Consider the following 12,728-nt stretch of genomic DNA (forward strand, 5'->3'; position numbering starts at 1 on the left):
ATCTTCCTGGTTTCCCGTGAGGTAATGAAGCTTCAGCATCGCCCCTTCCCCAAAAGAAGCCACTCTCTTGCGGGGTGGGAGGAGGTTGTGCTCCAATTCATGTATGTCTATCTGGTTGTTCTATCACAGGCAGGCCAAACACCATACCTGGAAACCTGGTTGATATTTTTTGGCGTGGCAACGAGCACCGGGCCATCTACAAGGGAGACGAGAATATGGTCCATGTGGGGCTGGCAAGTAGGGAAAGATTTTCCTTTTAAGTATCTGTCCTTGTGCTTGCTTCAGCAGCACATATATTAAATATCAGCCCTTGAATTTAGAAGCAAGAACGTGGGCACGCTGAATTGTACTATTGTGTTGTTTCCTACTGGGCACCGTAAATTCTTTGACAAAAAAAGACCCCGATCTTTATTCTCTACAGGATGGAATTTGTTGTACAACAGTTGAGTTGCATTTTTTTGATAAACCCTCTCACGTGACCCAAAGGGAACTTATTCACAGAAGTTCTGAACAGTATCAGCCTGGCTCCACAGAGAGATGGGGCCTCCAGAGTGTGAGTCCTGGTTCCAAATCCTGGCTCCACCTCTTGTTAGCTGAGACTCGGGGCCTGCTACTCAGTCTCCCCCAGGCTCAGGAGACAGTCTCCTGAAGAGGGCATGGTGATCCATACCCCTTTGGGACAGAGAAGGGAAGAAAGGAGATCACATGTCCAACACCAGCATGGGGCCTGGCAGAAAGGAGGGAGCTAAGAACAGCTATCGCGCTCTGAATGATCAAATGGACAGAGCAGGATGCGCTAAATCGTTGACTCGTACACACCGTGGGATCTCCACCTTGTGGCGGACATCAGTGAAGGGCTGGCCGTGGGGCAGCCTGTCCTTCCCCCCTCCTTCTGCCCTACACCCCAACACTCTCCTGAGTCGAGAGCCTGTCTGTCTGTGGTCCCCAGGGAAGTTCTTCACATCCTTAAGCAACCAGGTCAATGTTACAGACCCTGGCCTGCAGATGAGAGCATCCGTTCTGCGAAGGGGGAGGTTGACCGGGTGGAGTAGACCCATGAGCAAGGGTGAGCACCTCATCCCTGATTTATGATACGGCCCCACTGGTGAGACATCTTTGTTTTGGTGTGATGCCGTTTTCTAAGGTTCTGCTCGTGTTGGTGGGGGAGGGGGCTTGGCAGCCTCAGTGGGGCCAACGTACTACTTCTCACAATACCAGTAAGAGCCACCATTTATTGAGTTCCAACCCAGTACAAGGCCTTTTAAGTAATTTCGACTCATAAGTCTCACAACCACCCTACTAAGTTAATGTCATTTTCCATACTTTATCATATGAGCACACGGAATTTGCCCAAACCCATGAAATCTAAGGTCATAGAGGTGTCAGGAGTTGAACCCAGGTCAGTTTTTCTCTTCCTGGGATAGCACTGTATGCTTTCAAAACTGTACTTACAGGGTCATCAGTGCAGAACCTTGAGCAGGAAACAAGAGCTGGATCTGGCTCTAGCACCCCATGGACCAGCTCTGTGACATCTGACAAGTACAGTGCCAGACAAGTGCCAGTCTGCCATGCTTCATCCTCTATCCCGTCTAACTCACCAGGTTCTTAGAAGAATGAAACGTGTGGGAAGTGATGGGAAGCAGATGACGCTGTCTTGGGGGTGGTGGGATGATGACAAAGGCGACCCTGAAGGCCCACAGGTGCAGGGCTGCTCCCCTGACCAGGACCATTTTCTCTAAAATTGTTAGATGAGAATGAAATAAATGTCTAAATTCTTCAAGGTCCTGAATTTTGAGGGCCCTTCTTAGGCTACAAGACCTGCCGCCTTGTGTGGGCCCTGAAGGAAGGTGGAGCCCAGTCCCAGGCTCCTGGTGTGTGTGTGGAGGGGGCGGGGGGCGAGGGTGGGACGGGGCTGTGCAGCTGGAGGAACCTTCACACCGTGTGCCCTCCCTCTATTTTGGGGTGCCTGATGACCCTGCAGACTCAGCACCCTGGCCCTAGAAGTGAGCCAGGCCCAACATAGTGGTGACAAGTGGACACTTTGATGAAGGCAGGTGAGTGGGGCCAGACTGTGGAGCCCGAGGTGTGGGCTGGACACTCTCTCCTCTGGCTCACTCCTCAGTAGTGGATACAGTAGAGCTGGACACTGCCACTGACCCGGAGCTCCCGCAGCCGCTCCAGGACCTGCTGGCCCAGGCTGGTGGCCCCCAGGCCCTGCCCATTGAGTGCCAGCTTCAGCCCACCCTCCTGGCACAGGAGCAGCACCTGGGAAAGGAGGGCATGAGGCTTGCAGGCTTTCCTGATGGACCCTGTGCTGCCCACCTGATGCCCAGACCAGGGAGCCCCTCCTCCCCTCAGAGGACCAACTGGACCCATAGGGCACCCAGGGGTGGAACACACCAGGACTACGGCCCAGCTTGTCACCAGCCCTTCCACATGGATCTTTCCAGCCCTGGGCCTCAATTTCACCATCTGTAACGGGTTGCTTCCCTTGGAGGAGAAGTTCTCAACCCTGGCTGCGCACTGGAGTCATTAGGGAGGCTTTCTAATAACGCTGATGCCAGGGCCCACCCTGATTGATTACGCCCGGGTTCCTGGGCATGGGATGCCTGGCTCTGGCACGGAGGGTGGAGAGCACTGGCATGGATGTTCTCCCCAGCGAGCTCTGCCTCTCTCACCCCTGGTCTCCTGGTTGGGAATGGCTGTCTCAGACCTACCTCGAAGAATCGCTGAGGGTAGAAGAGGAAGGGGGCCAAGATCAGCTTCTTCCGTCCCCAGGGCGAGACCCAGGCCAGAGTTCTGTCTGTGAAGGAAGCCCTGAGTGTCACCGGAATGTGCGCAGCCTCGTCCAGCAGGCTCAGCGTGAAACTGCGGGAAGGGGCCCAAGAAGGCTCGACTCAGCTCCGGAGCCCTCAGGCCATGGCTCCCTGCTTCCTCTGGACTGTGGCTGCTGGGCCTTGAGGGGAGGGACGGCAGTGGGAGAGCAGCTGGAAGGCTGAGCAGATTCCACCGTCCCCCTCCAGTCCCAGAAGCAAGCACTTGGACACTAACAGCTCAGAATGGAAATACCTGATGGAGTCTCACAGCTGAGATTGAATCCTCACATTGCCACTCACTGGCTGCAAGGTAGCAAATGACTTTGCCCGAGCCTCAGTTTCCCCTCTTCATAATGGGGATAATTATATTAGTAGTAGCTAACATTTGTTAACTACTATGTGCCACGTATTGGCTTCAGTGTTCTGAAAATAACGTAGGGGTAAGAGCGGGGCTGCCTGGGTTCAATCCCGGCTTTGCTACATTCTAGTCCTGTGACCTTGGGTAAGTCAATGTCTCTGTGCCTCAGTTTCCTCATTTGTAACATGGGGGATAACAGCCGTATTATACTTGTCTGTGGGGTTGTTATGAGAATTAAATGAGTTACCGCAGGTATGCAAACTGCTTAGAATAGCACCTGGTGTACAATAAGCACTCAAATCACACCTATTGCTTAAAAACCAATACTTTAAAATACAAAGACTACCTCACAGGGCCATTGATAGGAACAAAGGAGATAATGTATGTAAAATGCTGCAAGTAACTGGCACGTAGTAGGTATTTTATAAATGCTACTGTTTGTTTCTCTGGACTCTTCACAGAAACCCTGTGCAGAGAGGTTATCAGCCCATTTAACTGACCAGGACAGGAAGTTAAAGGACTTGCTCTGTGACCAGTGACAGCTGTGGGGCTTCAGGCCAGATGTGAACCAGGATTCAGGACTTCAGGTTTGGGGTGGGGTGTGTGTGTGTGTGTGTGTGTGTGTGTGTGTGTGTGTGTGTGTATGGGGGGTGGTCCTTCTGCTGCCTGGCAGCTGGCTCTCAGTTAGGACAGCCAGATTCTGTCTAGGGAGCTTCCAATGTCACCTTCTCTGAAGCTGTTGACTGAGCCCCCGCAGGAAGTAGCTGAGAGTTGAGGAGACGCAGGATCCAGATGCGGGGCAAAGTGTGGAAAGGGCCCGCCCTGATGGGCCTTTCAGGGACTTCTGGTGGATCTGGTCCAGGAGGACACTCCATACATTTCCAGTTTTGGGAAGGGGACTGCTAGGGCTTGGTGCTGGGCAGAAGCTTGAAAGGCAGGGACCTTGGAGAGTGGCCTGCATGGAGCCTCCAGCCCCATTGTGACTGGGAGCCGGCCAGCCTCAGCTCCAAACTCGTCTCCCAGGCTCCTTCCAAGAAAAGGCTTTGTCTTTCAATTGGCCTGAGAACTCTTGGAGGCCTCAGTGTCCCACACCCCTGCCCCGTCCAGCACAGCCCTCGGCTGGGTAACAGCCTCGCTCTGGGGGCCCAGTGAAGCTCTGCTGAAGCTTTTTGAGGCTGCAGCCAAGCCCCATATCGTCAGCGCTTGGAGGGAGGGTAGGGAGGAAGACAAATATTTAGGCAACTGAACCCCATGACCTTCATTTCTGGCTCTGTTTGTCTAACTCAAACCATAGTTGCCTTCAGAAAACCACAGTAGTAGCAGCAGCAGCAGCAGCGTTTACTGTAGGCTGTGTGCTAAGTGTCAACCACTGTGCTAAGTCTTGACATTGGTGACTCATGGCTGAGTGTTCTGGCTGGTTGGTACTATTCTTCAATTTAAAGTAATACCATATTCAAAAATGGAGAGATGGCTAAATGTTTAGATAAGAGATGGCTTCCAGACTTCCCTTTAAAATCACTCAGAAGATCTGGCATAAGTAGGTCTATGGAAATATTCTTTTCACTTCACCATCTTCCCAACTTGGTGCCTCACTATTCATGTGACCTGTCAGGCTGCTGAGGGTACATGAATTGATGGGCCTTGAGAAAGAGCAGTTTAATTATTTGCTGTGCCACTAATAACTATGTGACTTTGAATTAGGATGTAAACCTGGTCTCATGTCTCCAGGTTTTTGTTTGTTTGGTTGTTTGTTTTTTTGTGGGGGTGGTTGTGGGGGAGGTGTTCTTTCTGCCACTGGGAACTGTTTCATTTCCCCTAAAAGGTTGGGCTTATGTTTCTCTTTTATTTCTGATGGGGAAACTCAGCAGTCCAGACTCAGACAGGTGCAGGGACTTGCCCATGACCACAGTTTACAAGAGGCAAAGCCAGGAACCCAACCCAGCCGTGCCTGGCTTTGGAGGCCCACGCTGTCCAGGGTCGTGTGGCCCGCCTGTCCCAGAACTCAAGAGTATGCAAGGCAAGGGTTTAGTGAGGTCAATGATTTCAAAAACGAAAACAAAACAAAAGGAGAAAGAGAGGGAGAGCAGAGGGATCTCCCCTCACTCACCTGCCCCTCCACCGAGAGAATTCTGATACTAGCACATTTGTGGAGCACATACTGTGTGCTTGGCACAATTCGAAGCATTTACACCACCCTGAAGCAAGCACGATTAACCCCTTTTTATAGACAAGGAAACAGACACAAGAAAGGAAAAGTAATAGCTTTGAAGTTACACAGGTACTAAGTGTCCTCAGCAGATGTCAAACCCAGGCAATCTGGCCCAGAAAAGTCATGAAATCCAATGCAATTTCAGAAAGAAGGGGAAAAGGAGGGAGGGAAGGAAGGAAAGAAGGAAAAGAGAAAGAAAGGAAAAGAGAAAAACGAGACACCCTTGTCTAACTGGCTTTGAACCCGCAGGTTTGGGAAATGGAGCACGAGTGCCCCCTGGGGGAGAATTTAGGCAGCATTCACCTGGTAACTGTCCCTCCAAGTCCCCACTTCCCAGCACCAGGCCTCCTCTCTGGGTTGCCTGGCTGTTTCCTAAACCATGCACTGTGTCACTGTGGGAGGTCGCATCCTCGCTCTACGCCTCAGCCTGTACCTTTCAAGGGCCTTTCCTGAGGCCTCAACGGGGATCTGCGAGGAGAGACTGGTTGGCCTGACCAGGTGTACAGGCAGGGAAGATACTCCCAGAATTGGGGCTGCTGGGACCACAAAAGCAGCCGGAGCCCTGGTCCCAATTCCACCCTGCCTTCCACAGGCTCTGCGACCCTGGGCAGCTTACTTCTCCTTGTGTTCCCCTGTCTCCTCCTGTGCAAGATGGGGATTACATGGTGGCATTGGACACTAAAGAGGGAATGCGTATAAAACTCATGCCTGGCTCAGAGATACTGATCCTCCTTCCATCTGTGTACTTACTCCTTGGGTTCTGGCAAGACCAGCCCCCGCAGCACGATGACCTGTCCGGGCCAGAGACCCCGGGGAAGGGGCCGTAAGCAGGGCATCTCCTGGAGGAACACAGGAGATGAATAAGAATGCGACTCACAGAGGGACTCAGGGAGCAATACTGCCCCCTGAGCGGCTCTGGGGCTACCCTCAGGGGCTGGGGGGCCCTGGAGCTGGTAAATCTCTGCCTCTAGGCCTGCAGCCAGGAGGAGACTGAGCTCTGCTCATTTATTAAACACCTACTGCAGGCCTGGCCTCCTGTGCTCTGGTCTCCCTGGCCTTTCCAGGCTGAGCTCAGTCCCCTGTGTGCTGTGATACCACACATGTCCCCCATCGCTGCACCCCAAAGTGTAACCGTGCATTCATTGGTCTGCCTTCCCACCAGCCTGGAGGCCTGGGACTGGCTGGTCCCTCTATCCTAGAGCCCAGTACAGAAGAGTATCAAATAATTGTGTGCAGAATAAACGACAAAAAGGTCAAATGAAGCCGGAGCTTCATCCTGAAGCTTCGGGCCCACCCACAGCCGGCACTTGTCTACGAAGGGAGGGGAAACCCTGATGTTGAGGGCATTTCCCACCAGGTGGGAGTGCCCTTCTACCCCGATGGGGCAGGTGAGGGACTACACCTCCACCAGAATGAGGCGGGAGGTCACTCACCAGTCTGGGGCTCTTCAGCAGGAAAGGCTGTCAAAGAAAGAAAGAGGGGACACAGAGGTCACGTGGTATTTGCTCAATGAAAGGGAACCTGTTGATATTATTAAAAACTAGGGATATTTGGGGTTTTTCTCTCTCAGAGACAATACAGGTGAATGATTGGAGCCCCAGTAGGGTCCTCCTGAATTCAGACGGACACCAGCTCTGGAATAATGGGGAAGAACAGAACGAGGGTCTTTCATTCACTCACTGTGTGGCCTTGGGCAAATACTTGGGCGTCACCTCCCCTTCTGCCCTACAGGCCAACCCCAGCTACCACTCAGGGTTGCTCTGGGAATTGAAAGCTGGAACCTAAAGGGAACTTCTAAAAGGAATACGGGCCCTGCCCCTTCTGGCAGCCATCCCACCCCCATCCACCTTCCCAGGCTAGGAGAGGCAAATCCAAGCTCTCCAGGGACTGAGGCAGAGCCAGCTGTATCCATGGCAACCATGCAGTGAGGAAAGGGGCAGCTGGGCCTGTGCCAGGAGAGCAGCAGCCCAGTGAGCGGCAGGTCACGCTGGGGGAGGAAGGAGAACCAGCAGCTCAGCTCCTGTGGCTTGGACCACAGGGCCCACCTTGCTCCCAAGAGACTCACGTATCCAACTGGATACTCGCTGCTGCCCTCTGAAAATGGCTGTTTGGAAAGAGAAAAAGCAACAACAGGATTCATTTTTTTGGCCCCTGCCTGCCCTGCCTGTGCCCCGGATGTAGGCAGAGGCCACTTTGGCCTTGACAGCTCCTCATTCTCCCCATAGGTCTCGTCAGTGGTTCTCAAACCCAGCATTGTAAACACGCTGAATCCTAGGCCTCGCCTCAGGTGTACCCAATCAGAATCTCTGGTGGAGGGCCCCAGAAATCTGCATTTTTAATAAGCTCCTCAGGTAGAAGTGACACAGCCAGGGGCTATGTTTGGGCTCCTTGGCTCCCATTCTCCAAGCGACTTGCCTCCTAGCCATTGCTCCTCTGTGTTGAGCAGACCCCACAGCCAGTATAGACTTCCGTCTGAGGCTCTTTGGGCCTCCTTTTGTAGTCACCTTCTCTTCCCCTCATCCCACTCATATCCAACACCTCCATGGGGCCCCTCCATCTTGGCTGTCACTGGTGTGACAGGGCTTGTCTGGGGCGGGAGGAGGTCTCAGGCCTGTGCAGGCAGCAGGGGAAGTCGGAAGCCGCTGCCACCCAGGCCTTGGCTCCAAGGGAACTTACGTTGATGTTCAGGAACCCAACAGCCTTCACCAAGATGTCACCAAATATGCCCAGGGTGTCCACACGAGACAGTGGGAGCCGGTAGCGGTACTGGAGAAAGTGTTGTCCATTGACGCTCACCTGGACAGACGCACAGGGGCTGGCTCGCTGAGTTCTGCCAGGCATTGGTGAGCTCTCTTACCTGGAATGTCCCTCATTTAGCTTCAACTCTATGAAGCAGGTACATTTTGCAGATAAGGTGCCTGAGCTTGGGAAGCCCATGTGACCTTCCCGAGGTTGCAGAGCTGGCAGATGGCAGAGCTGGCCTTGGAACGGAGCTACCTTTCAACGCCCCTCTCTGCCCCTGACATAGCATTTCCCCACGCGGTCCCTCCTGTCGCCTCTCTGCAGACCTGCCAGCAGCAGCAGGATCCTTATGCACAGGTGAGGAAACAGGCTCAGGAGGCTGTGTGGACCCTACCCCGGGGTCTCTCCCTCCACTGCTGGCTCTCACCAGCTCCCTCCCCCTGGAGAAATTTGAAGGTCCCTGTCATCTTTCTGGCAGTTCACATCAGCGGTGACAGCCTTCAGGTCAAGTTCTCTCTCCCTGTCCTCTGCCCCCTCAGCTGTGAGATGGGGAGAATGAAAGAACCCTCCTCAGGGGTTGTTGTGTGAGGATTCCATGAGCGGCTATTTAAGGGCTTATATCAGTGCCCGGCATATCGGCACATTGCAGGTGCTCTCAGCTTACAAACTGTGACTATGGCAGTGGCGCCCTCTCCAGGGCCAGGCACGATAGAGCTGACCTGTTGCCACTTGTACCAGGCTATGTGGACCCCAGGCAGGTCGGCAGCTCCTTGGTCCTCTCTGTCCTCGGCCCCACCCCCGTTGCCTCTAACACAGTGACACAGGAACTCAGCAGAAGGAAGGAGGGGTGGAAGGACACAAGTTCTAGACACCAGACAAACCTCCCACTTACCTTCATTTCCTCATTCCCAAAGAGAAACAGGATGAGGAAGCTGGCTCCTCTCTGCAGGGCCAGGTGGGGCCACCGGGCCTCAGCTTGCCAGACCCCATTGTGCAGGGTGTTGCAGATGACATGGGGCTTGGTGGTGTAGAAGCGAGGGTTGAAGTGGATGGCGATATCTGGCCGGGGATGCAGGCTGCAGCCACACTGGAAGTCTACCTGGAACCTGGTGGGAGACGAGGCTATCAAAGTGCACTTCCTCTCAGAGACCCCCAGAGACCCCGAAGGCAGAGAGGAACCCCCAGCTGATGCCTCTGGGCTGAGCTCCAGCACCTCTGTGGAGCACTCCCCTTACCTGCGTGCCTCTAGAGGGACCACTCCCTGTAGCATGACCATTTTGCCTGCACGCAGGCCACCAAAAATTGTCGTGACATAAGGAACCACCTGAACAAGAGGAGAAACCCATCCATACACATTTGGAAAAAGGGCCGAGGGACCCTTATGTCAGAGGGGGACAGAGGGAAGAAGAATAAGAAAACTCAACTTTCCTGTCCCTAACAGAATGTTCTCATGGAGAAAAATTAGTTTTCTCTGAAATGTTCTTTTCCACCTACTCCCCTTTCCTGACATGTGACCTTCACATGTCAAAGCCACGTTGCCCTGGGGAAGCCAAATTCAGCTCCACTGCCCCCTTGGAGCACTAGTCCAGCTCCTCTGCCCAGCTCCTAGGGTACAATAGTGTCCCCAGTGAGGCTTGCTGTGCCCTGGATGCCACCCCAGCCTCCAGAAAACTGGTTTTGAGGCTTCCTGAGCACTCTTTATTGGCCAGTGTTAGGGTACTGGGAGGCAGAAGGATGAACAAGTTGGGACCTGAGAGTGGACATCTGGAGAGATACCTAACAATGGCCCAGCCTACTTTCCCAGACTCACCTTTCTCCTCATAGAAGCTGCCTGGCATTCTTAGAACACAACACATACTTTTACAACTCCCTACTTGTCTGGGGCTGTTTCTTCTGCTCTCCCTCCACCCTGAGAAATCCATCTTGACTTTCAAGGCTTCCGACATCTTCTGACACCTTCTCCAAGCATCACCCACTTTGGTGCCTGAGTTGTTTCCCCAGAACGCTTAGCTGCTATGGATAGCTTGGCCCTTGGCCTGCTGGCTTACAGAGAAACATGTGGCTGGCTGTCTACACTGGGAGGCACAGGCCCCTTGAAGCTGAAGCCCCGTCTTTCCCTTCCACAGGCTCAGTGGTCGGCCTGGCACAGTGTGGACTCTGAACCGATGTTCGCAGAACACATGAGGACACGCAGTAGTGCACACTGGGCAATGTCACAACACTGGCCTTCACATGGTCTTGCAACTCCCAGCAGCCTTCGGAAGCCCAAGCCAGGTAGAGAGAGCTGAGACCCAACAGCACAGCTGTCAAAGCAAGGAGCAGTTGTAACCTGGGCAGCTGCTTCATCCCGTCACCCCAGCATCTTGGGAGGTGCGGGAAGGCTGGATGGCCAGAGCACTCACAGCTTAGCTGGGCTCAGCACTTCAATCTCTCCCACTTCCCAGGCTCCAGGCCTGGCCTGTAATTAACTGAGCTGATGCAGCTCTTGTGGGAGAAGAGGGCCAAGTAAAGAGAAAGTGATAATTAATGCTCATTAGTGGGAGGGTGGAGTCCACTGGGAGTTCAGCCTCCTATAAAGCATGGCCAGGCTTCAGGAAATCTGCATGAGCACTAAGCAGAGGGAAGAAGGGAGGAAGCCCCCACCCAGTCCCTGAGCTGCAGGTACTGACCTGACTCCTTTCCAGGCTGTAGATGAAACTGCCCTTCCTAGGTGTTCAGGGTCCCCCCAATGACACTCCCCACTCCTCCTAGATCCTCCAGTCCCATCATGCAGTAGGGGCCCAGCATTGTGTCTCCAGGCTCTATTACTTTTAAAATGCAATGACCCTGTGAGCCCAACAGTCATTCATACCCAAGTGGGAATTAACTGTCCTGCCACTTTGCTAAGCTCAGGAGGGACTTTCCAGAGCCTGTGGGCAGATGCTGGGGAAGCAGGCCAAAGACTGAGGGCCTCTCTATCCCACCACCAGGGAGTCTGGATCCAGCTGGAAAGGAGGTGCCCCGGGACCTGGGAGGTTCCAAATCTAAGTGGCTGCTCACCGGGTGGAAGACTGGTGGCTGCAGAATGAAGGTGTCAGGAAGCGGGTCCAGTTTTTCTCCGGGTGACATGGGGGGTGGGGCGACTGCAACTGGAGCTGCCGATCCTGATTCTAGGAGCCCTGCGCCCACTGGACTGACTCACCTTTCCCAGCGGGGATCCTAAGTGCCTGGGGCAGCTTTACCAGCTGTTACTCTCACCTGCGCCCTGCAGGGTCCTAATGCCGCTTGGAGGAGGACGAGGAGGGCAAGTCTGGGAGGGCAGCGGTCCACCCCTGGTGCCACCCCCAGCTCTAGCTGCACTCGCTGGACTGGGGTTGTTAGCAGAAATCCGCGTCGAGGAGTAGGAAACGCTCACTGACTAACTGACCAACCAAATAGCCCCTTTGGGTCTGAAGCATTCGGCTGGCCTTCACAGATGGGAGCAAGAGGCTGGCTCCTGGGGGCCAGGAGTGGTTTGTGGTTTCCCGGGCTGACCTCTGAGCCCTCGCCTGGTCAGAGGCAGTGTTAGTGGTACACGTGGGTACATCCCAGGAGAAGTCCCGCCCCGGCTTCCTGGATACCATTGACTGGCTTCTTCTCTCCTCCCTTCCTCTCCCGCCCCACAAAAGGTTCTCATTTCTTTTCCTTATTTCCCTGCCCTGTTCCCCACTCTTCTCAATTTTGTAAGTTTTATAATCCCCTGGGGCCCCATTTCAGCATCAGCGGAAAGTGCCAGGACCCAACTGGTGTCACAAGAAAGGGGGTGGGGGATGTGAGAAAAGGGCAGGGAGAGAGGAGAGCCCACTTAGGCTCAGAAAAGGCAGCGTGGTGGCACACAGCTACACCCAAGGAAACCTGGGTTCTTGCTCAGCCTCTGTTCTAACGTGCTGTGTGCCCTGGGACAAGTCACTTGCCCTCTCTGGAACTCCCTTTGTTCATCTGGATATAGAAAAGGTGACCACAGCAGTGTGTGTTTCCAAGGGAAGTCTGTATCTGTGGGGTGGAACCAGACATCTGCGTTTTTATCAAGCTTCCCCATGATCCTTTGGACTAGAGTCCGTCCAGGTTTGGTTTAAATTCCAATAAGGCTTTCCCTTTAAGAAGCAGCTTAACCACTCAACTTTATCATGAGTTGGGAGGTCTGGGATCTGACCAGTATCAGACTTGGCAGCAAGGAATTCCTGGCAGGATGAGGCTGGGCAAAGGCTCAAGAGCAGGGAAGTGTAACCGGCTCCTTAGAAGGAGGGGCGAGTGCATAGGCAGTGGGGGGAGACACCTTAGCTGCTACTTAAGGGTTGCATCAGCATCATCTAAAAGCTTGTTAGAAATGCAAACGTTGGGGCCCCACCCAGACCTACTGACGAGGGATCTTTGGGGGTAGGGCCCAGGAATCTGCATTTAAACGCAGATTCTGATGCATGTTAATGTTTGAGAAGCACAGACTTAGGCAGGGCTTGGAGAACGGAGGCAAGGAGTTTGTTCAGATCTTGGTGGATCGGTGGAGCTGGGCTGCTGAAGGTGCTTTGTGTGGGGAAATTCAATCAGAGGTGTGTTCCGGAAGAAGAATCTACACACATACCAGCTG

At 53.7% G+C, this 12,728-nt stretch overlaps 1 protein-coding gene across 3 annotated transcripts; it reads right to left on the minus strand.

Moving 5' to 3' along the window:
- Positions 1-1,604: 1,604 nt before the first annotated feature.
- LGALS12 (galectin 12) lies at positions 1,605-11,624 on the minus strand. 3 transcript variants are annotated; one of them, XM_033119917.1, is made up of 9 exons: positions 11,363-11,624; positions 9,361-9,449; positions 9,018-9,231; positions 8,060-8,179; positions 7,449-7,487; positions 6,817-6,843; positions 6,134-6,222; positions 2,718-2,868; positions 1,605-2,265 (listed from the first exon to the last, which is right to left on the minus strand). In XM_033119917.1, the coding sequence occupies exons 2-9, from the start codon at positions 9,399-9,401 to the stop codon at positions 2,119-2,121; spliced, it is 828 nt and encodes a 275-aa protein (XP_032975808.1). In that variant the 5' UTR covers positions 9,402-9,449; positions 11,363-11,624; the 3' UTR covers positions 1,605-2,118. The 3 variants fall into 3 exon arrangements, with proteins under 3 accessions (XP_032975808.1, XP_032975806.1, XP_032975807.1); XM_033119915.1 differs by having other exon boundaries at positions 11,165-11,624; XM_033119916.1 differs by lacking the exon at positions 7,449-7,487 and having other exon boundaries at positions 11,165-11,624.
- Positions 11,625-12,728: the final 1,104 nt, after the last annotated feature.

The sequence above is a fragment of the Rhinolophus ferrumequinum genome, chromosome 11 (assembly GCF_004115265.2).
Source record: "Rhinolophus ferrumequinum isolate MPI-CBG mRhiFer1 chromosome 11, mRhiFer1_v1.p, whole genome shotgun sequence".
Lineage (NCBI taxonomy): Eukaryota > Metazoa > Chordata > Mammalia > Chiroptera > Rhinolophidae > Rhinolophus > Rhinolophus ferrumequinum.